Below are 17,244 nucleotides of genomic sequence, written 5' to 3'. Positions count from 1 at the left end.
TCCAGCCACTAGTCCAATTTTTCCTCATGGCTTCTGCTGCCTCATGGAGTCTTCTTTCTGCCTTCTCGCCCTTTCTCTGCTCCTGGCAGTCAACTCTCTCTGTATAACTCACAGTTGGGTGTGGAGCTTTCATCCAAGGCCATGGTATGTCATAAATTAGCTGCCTTGTGCCCAGGCAGCCTCGTCAACACCATTCAGTGGTGGCCCCGTGGGAGAGTCACGGGGTCACTTTGCTCAGAAGAGTATGTGTATGGCAGGCACATGGTGGCCACTCTGGAAGGTCTGGGAGCTGGCAGGGTCTTGGCATGATGCAGGGTGGGCCTGGGCTCTTCCTCTGAGGGTCCCATTGTCCTGGAGACCAGAGCTCCGGCCTCACTGGAGACTCTTAGGGGAATGATTCTCCAGGAGGCGAGGGCAGCTGAGTCCCTGGCCATCCCCCAGGAACACAGGGATGAATGTGACATGGCCTGGCCCTCCAGGAGCTCGGACTCTAGAGTCTAGAGGACTCTAGGGTGATTAGACCCAAACATACAAGCCTCAACAAAAGGTGAAATGGAGCAGACCCTCAGGGGCTGGGAGCCTGGAGCAGAGCTGTGTGGGGTCAGCTAGGGGACAAAACAGGAAGGCTTCTGGGACAGGACATCAGGCTGGCAGGGCGAGAGGGGCAAGTGCAGAGACGGGGAGGGCATGCCAGTGGGAAGAGAGTAAGTTTGGAAAAGCAAGTTGGAGCCAGATCACAGCGAGCGCTGGCGCACAGGCCTGGGGTTTGTCCTTTCCCTGGGGCCGTGAGAACCCAAGAAGGGTAATGAACAAGGTGTTTGGCCATGGAGGTCTGAGCCTCACTGTGGCCGGCCTGGCTTTGCACCCTGGCTGCCTGGAGAAGGCTGGGAGGCTTCTGTCCAGGAGGTCAGACTCAAGGCCACGTCAGTGGTGCAGGTAATGGACAACAGGCAGCAGTGCTGAGATGCCATTGGCTATCTTTTTTTTGTCTTTCCAAGATTTTATTTAAATTCAAGTTAGTTAACATGCAGTGTAGCATTGGTTTCAGGAGTAGAATTAAGTGATTCATCACTTACACATAACACCCAGTGCTCACCCCAGCAAGTGCTCTCCTTAATGCCTATCACCCATCTAGCCCGTCCCCCCACCCACCTCCGGCCCACAACCCTCAGTTTGTTCTCTGTAGTTAAGGGTCTCTTATGGTTTGCCTCCCTCTCCGTTTTTATCTTATAAAATTTTTCCTTCCCTCTTCCCCTATGGTCATCTGTTGTGTTTCTTAAATTCCACATATGAGTGAAATCATACAATATTTGTCTTTCTCTAATACATTCTAGTTCCATCCACGTTGTTGCAAATGGCAAGATTTCATTCTTTTTGATGGCTGACTAACTAATGTTGCCATTGACTTTCGTTGTGACTCCACACCATCACCCCTACTTGGGGAGCCCTGGGCCCATGTGCCAACACACAGCTTGTGTTTTTGCCAGGAGCCTCCATGTCCCAACACTGTGGGCAGTCCCCATGGCCCCCTTGGTACAGGCAGATCTAGGGCCTCTTACTCCACCCACGCCCCAGGTTCCCAGAGGAGGCCCCCCTCCCGCTCCTCCCGTCCTCCACTGCAGGTCACTGACCCCACTTGGAAAACACCAGCCTCACCATATAAGGAGCTCAGGCCAGGCCTGCGTGCTCAGCGATGGCATCTGCTTGGTGGCCCTGCCTCATCTTGGTCCTGCTCTCTGGCTTGGCGGCCTCTGGCTTCCCAAGGAGCCCCTCCCGGCCACTGGGGGTAAGTCTGCCCCCTCTTCACCATCTGGGCTTGTCACACGGGCAGAGGCAACAGGATAGATGGTCCTCTATGTGGGGCAAGGAGGAGGCAGAAAGCTAGGCAGTGAGCTACAGAGGACAGAGCTAGGTGTTGGGCTCTTAAATCTCCCTGGGCCTCTGTTTCCCCACCTGTTAAATGGGCGATGCACCAGGAACTGCTCAGCTCACTGAGGAGCTGTGCAAGTCCATATCTGAGACAAGGGCAGAGGACTCCAGAAAGGGCTGAGCTGAGCCTTGTGGGGTACAACCCTAGTGGGGGTGCTCTCAGGGGAGGCCTCAGGGGCTTTGGGCCCAGAGCAAGGCAGAGTGGTCAGGGTATGTGAGGCAGGGAGAGAGCTGGTTTAGTTCTCCCAGCCCTGCTCCTCTGTGAAACCTGGAGACCTTCTCTCTCTGAACCTCAGTTTCCATAATCTACTCAGAGCCCTTCCTACTCTGAAGTAGCTCTGGGTAGGCCCTATGTCCAGAGGCCCCTCAAGGGGGGTGTGTGTGGGGGGAGTCACTGCTGAGCCCTGGCCTCAGCCCAGAGCCTGCTCCCAGGCCATGGTGGCCTTGGCCTTGGCTTGATCCCTGTGTTTGTCTTTGTTTTTGCAGAAACGGAGCCTCCCGGAAGGGGTGAGAACTTTCACCAGGGATGGGGTGGGGTGAGTCAGAGCAGGATGGAGCTGGCTGCCCAATAGCAGAAGGGGTGGGCCATAATGGCAGGTCCCTGACACTGGACAAACAGCCCACAGCCCCCTGCCCTATCAAGACCCCCATGCGACTCAAAACCCCTGGGAGAGAGTGTCACAGAACCGTGCTCTCGGATCTCTCTGGATACGGCGCAGGACCACTCTTCCACCAGCCCCTCCTTCCACAAACACTTACCCAGCACTCACTGGTACCAGGGCCCGTGTGCAGGGCTGGGGACACACATCCTCATGAAGCATCTTTATATCCTGCCAGATGTCTCCCTCGGCCTTCCCTCAGTCCACCGTCTGCATTGGAGAGAAGGTGCTGGGGGCATGAAGGTCGTCCCCACACACTCCCCTTATCTGGGGACAGAACTGGGCAATTACCAAAGGAGAGGAGGAGGGCGGGGTGTGTGCAACTGTGATTTCTTTCCAAGTGGAGGTGAGCGGGAGGAGCTAGGGTGATCTAGGGCCAGAGACTTGGTGTGGCTGGAGCACAGATGATCAGAGAGGCAGGACCTGCCTGGGGGACCTCAGAGCCATGGGGAAAACCGTCCTGAGGGTGATGGGGAGCGGCAGATTTAGGTTTTTATAAGATCTCCCCACTACAGCTGGCTACATGTTATGTAAACAGACCCAGGGTTAAGGATGTGGAACAGGGCCCTCTCCCTCTCCCCCTTTCCCCTCCCCCTCCGCTTGGCACCAACACAGGCAATACCACCCAGCATGAAGTTCCTTCTCATGGTGCAAAACCCCTCCCCCAGGGGCTTCTTGGTGCTGAGCTCTAAGGTGGGCTGAGCTAGGGGCCTGTGAGGTCAGTGAACAGGGAGAGGCAAAGGTTGAATCAGACAAGCATCCCGCCCAACAAGGAGCCCCTCATCTCTGAGGGGGAGACAGGTGCTCAGAAAGGCCAGAGAATTCCAGAACCGGGGTAGACAACTGAACATGAAGGTGGAAGATGCCGCCCAGGCTCCAGACACGGTGACTGGGAAACTGGAGGGACCACTTACCAGGCAGGGGCTCTGGGCTGTGCGGACAGAGCCTGGAAGGGGAGCAGCCAGGTTGAAGGTCTGGTTTCCCAGAGGCAGATCACCACCCACTCCTGCAGGTCGTCAACGGCATCGAGGTCTACAGCACCAAGATCAGCTGCAAGGTCACCTCCCGCTTTGCTCACAATGTTGTCACCACGAGGGCTGTCAACCGTGCAGACACCGCCAAGGAGGTGTCCTTTGACGTGGAGCTGCCCAAGACGGCCTTCATCACCAACTTCACCTTGTGGGTATCACCACGGCTGCTGGCTCCGGCGGGGGAGGGAAGTCTGGCTCAGCTTGAGCCCCCAACTCTCCTTTCTTACAGGACCATCGACGGTGTTACCTACCCTGGGAATGTCAAGGAGAAGGAAGTCGCCAAGAAGCAGTATGAAAAGGCTGTGTCCCAGGGCAAGACAGCCGGCTTGGTCAAGTAAGTATGGACCCCCTAGGACTTAGAGAAGAACGTCTGGGCTACAAGGGCTCTCAGAGATGCAGACAACAACAGCAACGGCCATTATTATTATGTTATTATTTCATTATTATAGCAAAAGTTGCCCGTAATTGTCACATTACCCCACTTTGAAGTAGAGGTAAGCAAGGCTCAGAGAGGGTAGGGTTTCTCCTGAGGGGCTGAGATTGAAACCGAGGGCCCGAGGGCCCGAGAAGGTCTGCAGGGCAGTCATTGTCTGGCACCCGCATCCAGGGCCTCAGGGAGGAAGCTGGAGAAATTCACAGTCTCGGTCAACGTGGCAGCGGGCAGCAAAGTCACGTTTGAGCTAACCTATGAGGAGCTGCTGAAGAGGCACAAAGGCAAATACGAGATGTACCTTAAGGTCCAGCCCAAGCAACTGGTCAAGCACTTTGAGGTAATCAACCACCCCTGCAGCCCCTGCTGAACCTGCAAGGGTGCGGGTGCAGGGAAGGGCCCTGGGGCAGTGCCCAGAGCAGGGTCAAGAATGCAGAAGTCGGCCCCACCATGGCTGAGGAGCATAGGAGCTGAAAGCCAAAGGGAAATGCTTTAGTGGTAGCATGGAGGCCAATATGGCAGGTGATGGAAGAGCCCTGGGGTCATGGACCCGTCCACAGCTCTTGAAGCCATTTTCTTGGTGGGAGACACCAGGCTTAGTCATCATGAGTTGTCTGGAAGTTGTCCCTGTGCCCTCACCCACCATCTCAGTCCCCTTGGCCTTGTCCTGGAGTTCGGCCTCTGCACTGTCACTGAGTGACCCCTCCTTACTCTTGCCTTTTCCAGATCGAGGCAGACATCTTCGAGCCCCAGGGCATCAGCACGTTGGATGCTGAGGCCTCATTCATCACCAATGACCTCCTGGGCAGCGCCCTCACCAAGTCCTTCTCAGGGAGGAAGGTGGTGTAGATGCCTCTCAGGCCTGGGAGGGGGGCAGGGGCAGGAACCCTGAAACCAACAGGACAAGTGGGAACCCTGGGGCTTGGCTGAGGCAAGTGTGTGTGTGAGAGGGGAAGGGGGAAATATCCACAGCCATTTCCTTTCTCCTGGGGCACCCCAGTCAGGAGTGAGGCTGCTGGAGGCAGGGGCTGCCAGCTGTCAATGATCTGCCAGAGGAACTGGGGTCTCATCTGTACTGCGGGGACAGAGTGACCATTTATAAGGCCAGATCCTGTTCTGCCTTGGGAAGTGGACAGGGAAGGTGACTGTCCATTTTACAGATAAGGACACTGAGGCCAGGGGGAGGTATTTAGGTCCACTGATGCCACACTGAAAGGTGACAGACGAAAGGGATTCTCTTGGTGTAGGCGGTTGGCTCCAGTTCCCGAGGCCCCCAGCTATCCCAGGGGCCTTGTTTGTTGTGGGCAGTGAATGAATAAAGTTTACATGAATAGCAAACCTTAGTCATTTGGGACTTCCAAGTCAAAGCCAGAGGAGCACAGCTCAGAGGGCTCCTGGCTGTTGCAAGGCTGTGCTTTTGCCTTGGGCCCCCGCCCTCTCCCTGCCCCCTTCTTTCCCATCCCCCTCTTCTTGCCACCAATACATGCAATACCACCCAACACAAAGTTCCTTCTCATGGTGCAAAACCCCTCCCTGAGTGCCTTCTCGGTGCTGAGCCCCAAAGTAGGCTGAGCCAAGGAGCCTGTGGGGCCCAGCGAACCGGGACAGGCAAAGGCTGAACCAGACAAGGAGCCCCTGGTCTCTGAGGGGGAGAGAGGTGCTCAGAAAGGCCAGAGCTTGCCAGATGGTGGCAGGACTGCCCAGGTGCCTATCTGCGGGCTCCTCCTGTGGGGGCTTGGCCTCACTCCCCAGGAGAGAGCACAGTCGACAGGCCCTGGCCACGCTGAGCGAGGCCCTCCATCACCTCTCCCAGGGCCGTGTGTCCTTCAAGCCCAGCATGGACCAACAGCGTTCGTGCCCAACCTGTATAGACTCCCTCCTCAACGGAGATTTCATCATCACCTACGACGTGAACAGAGAGTCTCCAGCCAACGTACAGGTACCTGCCAACTGGCTTTGCCGGGCTGATTGATTCTCCATCACCCTGATAGGGTGAGAACAGGTACGGGAGGGGCTGCAGCTGCCTCTCGTCCCCAGACCCTGGTCCTCAGCCCAAGGCCAAATTTCCTGCACAGCCTGGGTATGGAGGACGGTCCAGAGCCTTTGTGTGGCACCCCACAGTGGGTGGGAAAGAATGGCTCTTTCTGGAGCTGGTAAATGTCTGGCTTCTATTTGCAAGAGTTGCTAAAAGCACTTGCCTGCAGTCTCTCTCTCTCTCCCCTTTCCAGATAGTCAATGGCTACTTTGTGCACTTCTTTGCACCTCAAGGCCTTCCCGTGGTGCCTAAAAATGTGGTCTTCGTGATTGACGTCAGTGGCTCCATGCACGGTCGGAAAATGGAGCAGGTGCGCTTCTCACTGCGACTGGGGGTGACGTGTGGCAGGGAGACACATTTATTTGTAAGAGGACAAAGCTGATATTCCCAGTGAAAGAGGAAGAAGGGAGACGGGATCAAAAAAAAAAAAAAAAAAAAGCATCTGCCCCCTTTTGCTGCAGAGTGCAGGCCCCAGTGTCAGCCACGCGGGGAGACAGCTGGCCGTCTGCTGCTCGTTCCCAGCTTCTTGTCTGCGTGCCCTTCTCTTTCCCAGACAAAGGATGCCCTCCTCAAGATCCTGGAGGATGTGAAAGAGGATGACTACCTGAATTTCATCCTGTTCAGTGGGGATGTGACCACCTGGAAAGACACCCTAGTTCAAGCCACTCCTGAGAACATCGAGGAGGCCAGGACATTTGTGAAGAACATTGATGATCAAGGAAGTATGAGCAGAGGGAAGAACAGACACATCCTGTCACTCCCCTTGGCCCGAGCAGTCTGCCTCTCCTGTGCCTTGGGACAGAGCCTCTGCTGGTCTAGGCCCTGCAGACCTCAGCTGGGGGTAGAGGTGGGATAGGGGGCGGTTCAGGCTTCTTATTGGGGTGTCTTCTTTGCAGTCTAGGGGAGCCCACTCTTCCTTTCTCTAATCCTTGATCCTGGAGCCCCACTGGTCCTGGCAAGATAACGCCACAGAGAACCCTTATCCTGGGCCGCTCCTTAGGGAAAATGACAAACGACGCCGACACTGCTCCCCTCTCCTCCCAGTGAGCATGCCTGGCAGCCCCTCTAATAGCTTTCCAAACTGCTTTTACAATCACCTTCTGGCAGCCCCGACAGGCTGGTCCTTTGGTCCCCAATGAAAGAGTAAGTCATTCATTCATCACTCGCCGATTCACTCGGTCAATACCTACTGAGTACCAGGGCACGTTGGCTAACAGGGTCCTTGGGCCCAAGAGCGGGGCCTGCTGCCCTCTCCTCCTCCACCCCGGTACTGAGAACACCCTCCCACGGTTCTGTCTGTCTGTGTGCCAGTGACCAACATCAACGATGGGCTGCTGAGGGGCATCAGTATGCTGAACAAGGCCCGGGAAGAACACAGTGTCCCAGAGAGGAGCACCTCCATCGTCATCATGCTGACCGACGGGGACCCCAATGTTGGTGAGGCAGGCGGGTGTGGCTCTGAACCAAAGCCAGCGTGCTGTAGCCAGTGGGCTGCAAGATCTTGGGCGGCTCTCCCCAGGGTCCCTCGTGGTCTGTGAGCCCTGCAAGGGCACGTCTCCCCCTGCCAAAGACCGCCCCATATCCCCCCCCCCCCCCCCCCCCCCACCAGCTCTGCTGATGCAGGTGTCAGACAGCTCCAGACAGAGCTGATCCAGCTAGTTGCTGGGGCTGGGGCTGGGGCTGGGGTGTGAACACCCCTTTCTCCTGCAGGTGAAAGCAGACCTGAAAAAATCCAAGAGAATGTACGCAACGCCATTGGGGGCAAGTTCCCCTTGTATAACCTGGGTTTTGGCAACAATCTGAACTATAACTTCCTGGAGAGCATGGCTCTGGAGAACCATGGGCTGGCCCGACGCATTTATGAGGATTCCGATGCCAACTTGCAGTTGCAGGTATGCCTTGTCTTGCATACCTCCAGGAATGAGGAGCTCATTACTTCCTCAGACAGCTGTTCCACTGAATGACAATTTCACTCTCTAGGAAGAGCCTCTTGGGCTGACATCTACCTCTAGCTCCCTCTTATCCATCAGTGGTGGTTGATTTTGTCCTCAGGCTACACACAACAGACTTGCTTCCTCCACAGGATTGCCAGATCAAATACAGGGCACCTGGCCAAATATGAACAATTTTTTAGTGTAAGCACGAGCCCAAATATTGCAGAGCGCTCTGTGTTAGTTTGCCAGGACTACTCTAACAAAGTACCACATGCTGGGGGTGGAGTGGGGAGCGGGCAGTGGGCTTCAACAACAGAAATTGTTGCCTCACGGTTCTGGAGGCCAAAAGCCCAATCAACGCCATCCGCCGGGCCGTTTCCTTCTGAGGGCTGTGGGGGAAGGGTCTGTTCCGGGCCTCTCTCCTTGGCCTGTGGATGGCCACCTTCTCCCTGTCTCTTCCCATCATCTTCCCTGTGTGCCTGTCTGTCTCTGGGTCCAAATTGCCCTCTTTTCATAAGGACACCAGATATACTGTTTGGGGCCCATCCCAGAGGCCTTATTTTAACTTGATCACCTCTGTAACCACCCTCATCCCCAAAACAGACATGTCTTGAGAGAGTGGGGGTAAGGACTTTAACATGTATTTTGGGGGCACACAATTCATCCCATAACAGACAAACTTAGACTAAAAATTAGTGTGCTATTTACCTGACGTTCAAATTCAACTGCATGTCCTGTACTTACATTTGAGAACTTCAGCAGCCCCATTCCTCCCCAGTGCAGGAGACAGTGCCTGAACCGGTGCAGAGGAACCCCCACCCCGTGCCTCCGTGCCTCTGCCTTCTCCCTCTTGATCTCTGTGCTCCTGCGCCTTGTCACCTCCTCTGGTCGGCCTCTCCTCCTTTCCTTTTCTCTTTCTTGCTTTCATTCCAGCAAACATTTCTCGAGCACTTTCTATATTCCCCGGAACTCTGTCCTTACCATTCTATTCTTCCCAGGCTCTACCTGAAGCGGGGAGGGCAGGGAAGGCTCCCACGAACTGAAGGACACGATCAGGGCCACGAGGAAGTGAAGATCAGGGCCTAAGATCGGCACAGCCTGGGGGACTCAACGCCTAGGGAGGCACCAGTGGGCACCTGCCCACCCTGTCCTCTCCAGATCTGCCCTGTGGCCTGAGATGACCAGGTCCCCCTTTTGGACTCCAGGGCTTCTATGAGGAGGTGGCCAACCCGCTGCTGACAGGCGTGAAGGTAGAGTACCCCGAGAACGCCATCCAGGACCTCACCCAGAGCGCTTACCAGCACTTCTACGATGGCTCTGAGATTGTGGTGGCTGGGCGCCTGCTGGACGAGGACATGAACAACTTTAAGGCGGATGTAAAGGGCCACGGGGTGAGCTGAGCCAGGGCCGGAAGGTGTGCTGTGGATGGGGGGATCGGCACCCATGGGGTTGGCCCCCTGCCTGAGGGTCCAGCGGTGGCGACCCCAAGCTGGGTCCAGGCCTCCTGCCCTCCAGCCTCTGGCCTCCTCTCACCCCCACCTCAGGCCATCAATGATCTGACCTTCACAGAGGAGGTGGACATGAAGGAGATGGAAAAGGCCCTGAAGGAGCAGGATTACATTTTTGGGAACTACATAGAGCGGCTCTGGGCCTACCTCACCATTGAGCAGCTGCTGGAGAAACGGTGATCCTAGCGACCCCTCACACAGCCAGGCCCCACACCTGGGCCTCCCACACTGCCCCACCACCTACCTGCGCTTGCCCCTGTGCTGGCTTCACTCTGGGGGAGCCCAGGAGGAGGAAGACTCAGCCACACCCCAGGACGTGCCCTGCCACATGCCCTGCCAGCTGCCTTCCCCTCTTCTCAGCTCAGCCCCAAAGAATGTTTTCCCAGGGGCAGAGCCCAGCCTGACATCGGGGGCTCAAGCAGCATCCTGGGAGCACCTCGGGGACAGGGGCGGGCCTTGGCACCCTGTACCCCACACCCCGCATGGGCCCACAATGCGGTGAGGCTGAGCACAACTGAAGGCTTGGGTCCTTGCCCGCAGCCCCCAGAAGGCAGAGCTTGGGCCTATTTGAGAGTGCCACGTCAGCCTTCCCTGAGGTGGGATAAGCCTCCAACAACCCTGGTGCAGGGTCTGACACATGCTGAGTGCTCAGGGCATGGACATTATCATGAGTGATTGTTGGGATGCCATTTTGAGCCCCTTGTATCTTATAGTGGGGAAACTGAGGCCCAGCCTCAGACACAGCCTGTCCATCTGTCCCAGGGAGCTGGTGAACCAGTCTTTTTCTGAGAGCTAGTGGGTTCTACCCTGGGGAAAGGCGTTTCCAGGCTGCCTCTGGGGCTCTAGGCCTGGTTCTGGGAGTCACAGCAGAGGAGGCCAAGCAGGGAAAGGCTCTTTGACTGACACTCCCACCCCTCCCCACAGCAAGAATGCCCATGGTGAGGAGAAGGAGAACCTCACAGCCCAGGCCCTGGACCTGTCCCTCAAGTACCACTTTGTGACTCCACTGACCTCCATGGTGGTGACCAAGCCTGAGGACAATGAGGACCAGACAGCCATCGCTGACAAGCCTGGAGAAGGTGGGCATGGAGAGTGGAGGCCAGACTTCAAAGGCCTTCCAGGCCACTGGGGCCTTGGGTGCCCTGAAGAGGAGTGAGCCAGGCTGGTGAGACCCAGACTTGCTGAAGGGGGGCAGGTCCAGGGGGCATAGAGGGAGATACGGCCAAGGGCTGGGGAGGGTGTTGTGGAGCAGGTGAATCCATCAGCATGGACAGTGGGTAGGGGGTGAATAGGAGCCTCTGGGTCTCTAAAGAATTGTGAGTCACGGGACACCTCGCCCAGGGTCACTTCAAGGAAAGGGACTTGGCTGCAGCATGGAAGGGCTCAGTCAGACAGGGAGAAGCACTTCCAGCTTGAAAGTTAGTCCCAGAGCATGTGCCTGGGAATTGTGAGAGGAAAAGGCCTTGAGGCCTTGGACCAGGCCTGCTCAACCAGACTCTAAGAGGGGACTCCTAAGTGCTCCTGTACTTGGACGTGGGGAGCAGAGAGGTGGCATGGGGTGGCACAGGAGGCAAAGAGCTGGTCCGGGCCAGGCCTCTGGCCTCTAGGAGCCCCTGGCTCCAGGAGACACACAGTGGTGGGGGGTCCGTTGTTGGCTGGGAGGCCCACAGCCTGGAGGTGGGACAGGCAGCCAGTTGATGGCATTGATGCCGACACCAGGAGTCTGTGGCTCCTAACACATTTCTCCTCCTCCTCCCACACAGGGCCTGCAGATACGGAAGGTGAGCTTCAGCCAGCAGTTGGGCAGGTGTCCCAGGAGGGGGACAAGAGAGAACCAAGGAGGCCCTTCCAAGTGCCCAGCCCAGGGAGGGGCCCTTAGGACATCTGCGATCAGGTCCCAGCTCTGCCACCAACTCACGAGCCACCTTGGTCCAGGCTCTGCTTTCTCTGAGCCTCATCAGGTCCTTGTCAGTTGTCTGGAGGTGGCTTCCCCTTACTAATGAGGGACAATCAGTATGAGAGCATTCTGTGACCTGCAAAAATTAGCAAATTCACACATCGGACACTGACATGCCATTAATCCCGCAGCAACCCTCTAAAGGAGTCCTCTCATGGTTCCCATTTTATAGTGAGGAAACTGAGGCATGGAGAGGCTGTCTATTTGTTCGAGGACTTAGTCAGCAAGTGGCCCACTCTGGGATTCATAGTGCTCTGTGTGTCCTCATTAGCAAATTGCATCCTTGCCCCCAGTAAGCCCAGGACCACCAGGCAGGGGCTCCCAGCCCCTCCCAGCCTGCCCCACCTCCACCGATAGGCGGTTCCATCCTAGCAGCACATCTGGACCAGGTCATTGTTCTTCCCTCAGCACAGCCCTGTCAGATGCAGTCACTGGTGTGCACGCGTGTGTGCATGAGTACGTCGGGAGGGGGGTTACTACCAAGGACAACAGACAGTTTTGAGCTTCATCCCACCCCAACTGGGGAGTGGGAGTTCAGGGTGTGGGACGGTGTCTTCTGTGAACACTATTCATGACAGGGAGGCAGACGATCTCATGGTGTACATATTAGCCACATCACAGCGCCATGACCCCGGCATAAAAATGACATCCATATTACCACCAGCCCTAGAAAGGAACTCCCTGGGCACGCTCCCATTTCTGAAGCCGACATGAGGGGTCACATCCCAACCCTCTTGTCTACCTGGGTTGGGTCTCTACTGGAGACTGGTAGCCCCAAGCCAGGTAGAAGGCATGGGGTTGGGGGAGAGGGAGCCCTCAGACCCAGCTCACGACTGCCCGGTTGCTTCCTTTTTCAGTGGCCCGCTCCATGGCTTACCTGAGTGAGTATATGGCAGCAGCCGCAGCCCCCCTACCCCCACAGGGCGTCTCCCCAGAGACTGGCCCCATGCCACATTCTCCCCCAGAGTCCTTCCTGAACCCGCTCTCTGGAACAGGCAGATGGTTGGGATCCCGAGGAAATGGGAGGCGGTTTGAGAGTATGGGGAAGAGGGAATGGGAGGCGCACGAACCAGAATCTGGATGTGGGTCCTGGCGCCTCCCCAGGACTGCTTGTTTAGCTCAGCCTCTCCCCCCACTGTGTCCACAGCCAGCTACCAGCCTCCTCAAACGCCCTACTACTACGGTGAGTTCCCCCGACTCCTCCTGAAGTGAGAGCCGGGCCCCAGAGCCCAGAGCCTCCTACCTGTTAGGAGTCTATCCACAGGGGCCGAGGGGTGAGGGGAGGGCGCCCCGGAACAGTAAGTGAGAGGTCCCGGGAGCCAGCCCTTTCTCTGATGTGCTCTCAGTGGATGGGGACCCCCACTTCATCATCCAAGTCCCGCAGAGAGACGACGCCATCTGCTTCAACGTCGATGAAGACCCAGGCACAGTGCTGCGCCTCATCCAGGACCCCATCACAGGTGGGGGCTGCGGGCAGGAGCCGGGGCCAGGCCCTCACTCTGCCCATAATGCACCGTCTTTATGTGCAGCTTACACCTTGTGGGGCCACAGGCTCACCAAGCCCCCGGGACCCAGTGGTGTTGGAGACACGGTTAGGGGTGAGGGGGCCCAGGCGAAGCCTGTGTCTGGGAAATAGTTTGGCTCTGAACACCACTCCCTGGCCCAGGCAGGGGGCAGGTCTGCAACATGGGTCCTCAGCTGCCAGAGGGACCCAGGAGTGTCTAGGAACAGGGAGGGTTGGCTCTGAAGTCCTGGTCTCGTCTTGGGGATCCCACGCCGTGTGGGATCCCTTAGCAGGTCTGGCTGGAGGAGAAGGTGCATCCTAAAAACCAGCCTGGACTCAGAAAGGTCTCAGCGGCCCCTCACTACCCCATCCCTCTGGCAGGACTCACAGTTAACGGGCAGATCATCGGCGAGAAGGGAGGCAACTCTGACTCCAAGACCAGAAAGACTTACTTTGGCAAGCTGGGCATTGCCAGTGCTCACATGGACTTCCGGATGGAGGTGACACCGGAGAAGATCATCCTGTGGAGTGGAGCTGCACAGAGCACCTTCAGCTGGCTGGACACGGTCACCGTCACACAGGACGGGTACAGCCCCGCTCCTGGGTCTCAGAGGTCTAAGGAGCCTCTCTGAGGGATGTGGACAAATCCCAGAATGGAAGACCCACGGGGGTTACAGGAGAGACTGGTGGCCTCAGAGTTCAGCCCTTTTGCCCAAGGAAGGGTGACCACGATGGCCCCAGCCAGAATTGGTAGCTGGACACTTCACAGGACTGATCTTTATTTATTTATTTATTTATTTATTTATTTATTTATTTACCTTGAAAAAGAGAGAGAGAGAGGTGAGGCACAGAGAGAGGGAATTCCAAGCAGGCTCTACACTGTCAGCACAAAGCCCGACTCTGAGCTGGATCTCACAAACCGTGAGATCATGACCTGAGCCGAAATCAAGAGTCAGACGTTTAACTGCCTGAGCCAGCCAGGAGCCCCCGCAGGACTGATCTTGAGGGAAGGGCTGTGTGGACGTAAGCATTAGGGGGACCTGCAATCTAGTCACACACTAACCCTCAGTTTCACCTTCTCTAGCTGAACTTGTTAGCTCTCCAACTGCTCAGCCTCTCCTAGGTCTTCAAGTCACCCAGAGCCCAGTGGATAGGGCAGGGGCGTTACTCCCAGTGAAGCTCAGAGAGGGGTGGAACCTACCCCGGGTCACACAGGAAGCCAGTGGCTGAGCTGAGGATTGATCCCATGTCTCCAGACTCCCAGGACAGCCCTGTCTTCTGCTTACGGAGGAACGAGGATCCACTCTGTAGAGGGCATAGTCAACACGCATGAGGCCTCTGAGATCGTTTCCAGAGTCTATGTGCTCTTGGGTGTCATGTATGGAGAAGGCCCTATCGAGATACCCTTGATTCAGATGCCCAGTACGATGGTCACCACTGGGCCCCGCTTGCTGACTTCCTTCCTCTTCTCTCCTAGGCTGTCTGTGACAATCAACAGGAAAAAGAACATGGTGGTCTCCTTTGGAGACGGGGTTACTTTTGTGGTCGTCCTGCACCAGGTGTGGAAGAAGCATCCCGTCCACCAAGACTTTCTGGGCTTCTACGTGGTGGACAGTCACCGGATGTCAGCACAAACACATGGGCTGCTGGGTATGGAATGTTTAAGCTTCAGATTGTTCAGGAGACATGGTAGAGGGGAAAAACCACATGAAAGACTGTCCTCGTCACCCTGGACGAGCACACAACACCCAGTCAGCCTTCGCGTCAACCCTGCAAGACTAGAGGCTGTCTTACCTATGGTGATGGTAGAGGCTGACAGTGTGCAGGGGCTGACAGTGTGAATGTTTCTGTTCCCAGGACAATTCTTCCATCCCTTTGACTTTAAAGTGTCCGACATCCACCCAGGCTCTGACCCCACAAAGCCAGACGCCACAATGGTGGTGAAGAACCATCGGCTGACAGTCACCAGGTGACAGAACTCTAACATCCTCGCCCTGCCCAGTAACAAGACAGGAGGAGAGAGCCCTCTCTGCCCAGACACATTGGCCTGGCAGGCTCTTGTCTCCTGTGGGGTACCTACCCTAGTTTCCCTCTGGGGTCCTGACCTCCCCCACCCCCCACTCTAGGTCCCTCCTAATCAGGAAAAGGCCAAACTTGGCCCCCTAGAGGGAGTTAATCATTTGATCTCTTTCTTGACCAAAGGGTTCCTGGACTCACAATTGGCAACTTCACACCCTTCTCCAGCCTTAGGACCTTGAGTGTAGCAGCCGTCTTGCCTGCCCTGTGTATATCACAGTGTGTCTTTCCTTTTTCCCAGGGGATCCCAGAAAGACTACAGGAAGGATGCCAGTGTCGGCACCAAGGTTGCCTGCTGGTTTGTCCACAACAACGGGCAAGGACTGATTGACGGTGTCCACAGCGACTACATTGTCCCCAACCTGTTCTGAGTAGACATGCCAGCTCCTGCTGAGACAGCTGGCCCAGCTCACCTGGCCTCTGGAACAGGGACACAGCCCAGGGTCTAAGGGAGGGTTGTGACAATAAAGCCCGAGGGGACACTGCCACCAGCCATGTCTGCATGCCTCTGTAAGCCCCTGTTCAAGGGATCAGGCAGTTGGGCCCCGAGGTAGCTCAAAGGAGGGGCTGGCTGCTAGGAAGGCAATTCCCTGGGGCTCTCTCCTGGTGTGAGTGAGAGACCGGGTTGGTTGGGGATAGCGCTTTTGGGAGCCAAGTGTATGATGGTTTGGGGAGAAAAAAAACAAACAAGAATTGACTCTAGTGTGAAGGGGCTGAGAAGTCAAGAAGGGTTGAGTGCATTTCAGAGTCCAGGAGGGTAATTAGAAAAGTCAGGGCTCATGGCTCAGCAGCCCCCATCAGGACCCACAGGCCTGAAGATCTTTCTATGACGCAGAAGCAGAGTGCTCCAGAGCGGACATAGCATGCAGCTCATTATGGATGTCCTTCCTCCCTCCATCTTCCCATTATCTAGATGTCCACCCCCACCCACCCACCATCCTCTAGCCATCCAGCCATCTATCCATTCAGCAGATAAATCCAACATTCTGGGCCAGAGTCTGGGGCACACAGCTTTGTGCCCATTTCCTTTTTTGCGTGGGTGCCCCAAGCCTGTGGCAGCTAGGCTGGAAATCCCTAAGATCCTCCAATACAGCTCATGGTGACCACCCACTCTGCCCCCACAGTAAGTCCTGGGTGGGGTCAGAGGTCGGGGATCAGATAGAGATTCCCAGAGGAGGGGCTCTGAGGGCCCTCAGCCTGGACAACCCTCTCCCACCCAGACAACTACAACACCCCTTCTTGGGTCTCCCTGCTTCCACAGAAAGACTGTGTAGAGCAGAACCAACCATCACTCCCTGTCTAAGACCCTATTAATAACACCTCCCACCCGCTGATCTTGGGAGAAAGGCCAATGTCCTACCTATGGCCTGTCCAGCCTCACCAACCCCACACACCAGGTGTCTCGCCTCACTTTCAGGGTTCCACACATAGACTGCTTCCAGTTCTGCGAACCTAACCCTTCATGTTCCAGATCCTTTGCCTCTGCACTTCTCACTGCCTGAGGGGCTATGGGCCTGCTGGGCAGAGGGTACCCATTGCTGGAAGCAGTGGGCAGCTTTGCTTGATGGCAGAGCAGGGAACACAACCTCCTGGACGAGGTTTGAGTTAGACTGGGAATGGCCACAAATGCCAGTGCGGGTGAGGGTGGGATCTGGTGATGGGTCACCAGGAAGTTCCCCCACCCCCCACTCCAGGGTCCCATGTGCTTGAGTCAGAACAGGGTTTTGCAGGCTCTAGAGGCCTGGCGGAGGGTACTGGGGAGGCCAGTCCAGGAGAAAACCTAAGCGGCCAGGCCCTGCTACCTACTGGGTCCCGGGTTGACTGAGGAACCATGTAACTTTAAACCAGTTTTCACATCTGTAAAATGGGGAGAAAGATCCTGCCAGATGGTGTAGACACATCATCATTACGGTTTCTGGCCCTCCTGAGGTGCCTGTCTTTGTCCTTAGCCTCCAGCTAGTCTCCTGGCCCAGCGAGTTGGGAGAAAGTCAGGAGGAGGTCCCCAGCCCAAATTTTGCCCCTTCCCTCCAACAGTCAGGGAGACCCTCCATGCAGGTAAAAGCCAGGGGGACCCTGTTTGCTCCCCAGTCCTAGATCATCCTGGCTACACCTGTCTCTGCTTACCCCCCAGCTTTCAAAATGGAAGCCATGCTTCATGGCAGGGGGCACTCAGACAGTGAT

At 56.3% G+C, this 17,244-nt stretch overlaps 1 protein-coding gene across 1 annotated transcript; it reads left to right on the top strand.

Annotated features, from left to right (window-relative positions):
* The first annotated feature begins 1,673 nt into the window (after positions 1–1,673).
* On the top strand, positions 1,674–15,554 carry ITIH3 (inter-alpha-trypsin inhibitor heavy chain 3). The gene is made up of 22 exons (XM_040454822.1): positions 1,674–1,786; positions 2,416–2,436; positions 3,601–3,767; positions 3,849–3,953; positions 4,227–4,389; positions 4,776–4,889; positions 5,863–5,988; positions 6,278–6,394; positions 6,638–6,806; positions 7,396–7,521; positions 7,795–7,976; positions 9,224–9,409; positions 9,563–9,702; positions 10,451–10,605; positions 11,290–11,307; positions 12,341–12,364; positions 12,631–12,666; positions 12,830–12,943; positions 13,369–13,573; positions 14,465–14,637; positions 14,845–14,956; positions 15,305–15,554. Exons 1-22 carry the CDS (start codon positions 1,694–1,696, stop codon positions 15,432–15,434), a joined length of 2,676 nt encoding a protein of 891 aa, XP_040310756.1. The 5' UTR covers positions 1,674–1,693; the 3' UTR covers positions 15,435–15,554.
* Positions 15,555–17,244: the final 1,690 nt, after the last annotated feature.

This window comes from Herpailurus yagouaroundi, unplaced genomic scaffold (genome assembly GCF_014898765.1).
Source record: "Herpailurus yagouaroundi ecotype Mexico unplaced genomic scaffold, PumYag 213, whole genome shotgun sequence".
Taxonomy (NCBI): Eukaryota; Metazoa; Chordata; class Mammalia; order Carnivora; family Felidae; genus Herpailurus; species Herpailurus yagouaroundi.
The sequence above is the reverse complement of the archived record's forward strand: the minus strand, read 5'-3'. Positions and strand labels throughout refer to the sequence as shown.

Coding starts and splice junctions, on each gene's coding strand:
- ITIH3 (XM_040454822.1), top strand. CDS start 1,694: ATGGCATCTGCTTGGTGGCCCTGCCTCATCTTGGTCCTGCTCTCTGGC. Junction 5,989..6,277: donor AGTCTCCAGCCAACGTACAG/GTACCTGCCAAC, acceptor TCCCCTTTCCAG/ATAGTCAATGGCTACTTTGT. Junction 14,957..15,304: donor CATCGGCTGACAGTCACCAG/GTGACAGAACTC, acceptor CCTTTTTCCCAG/GGGATCCCAGAAAGACTACA.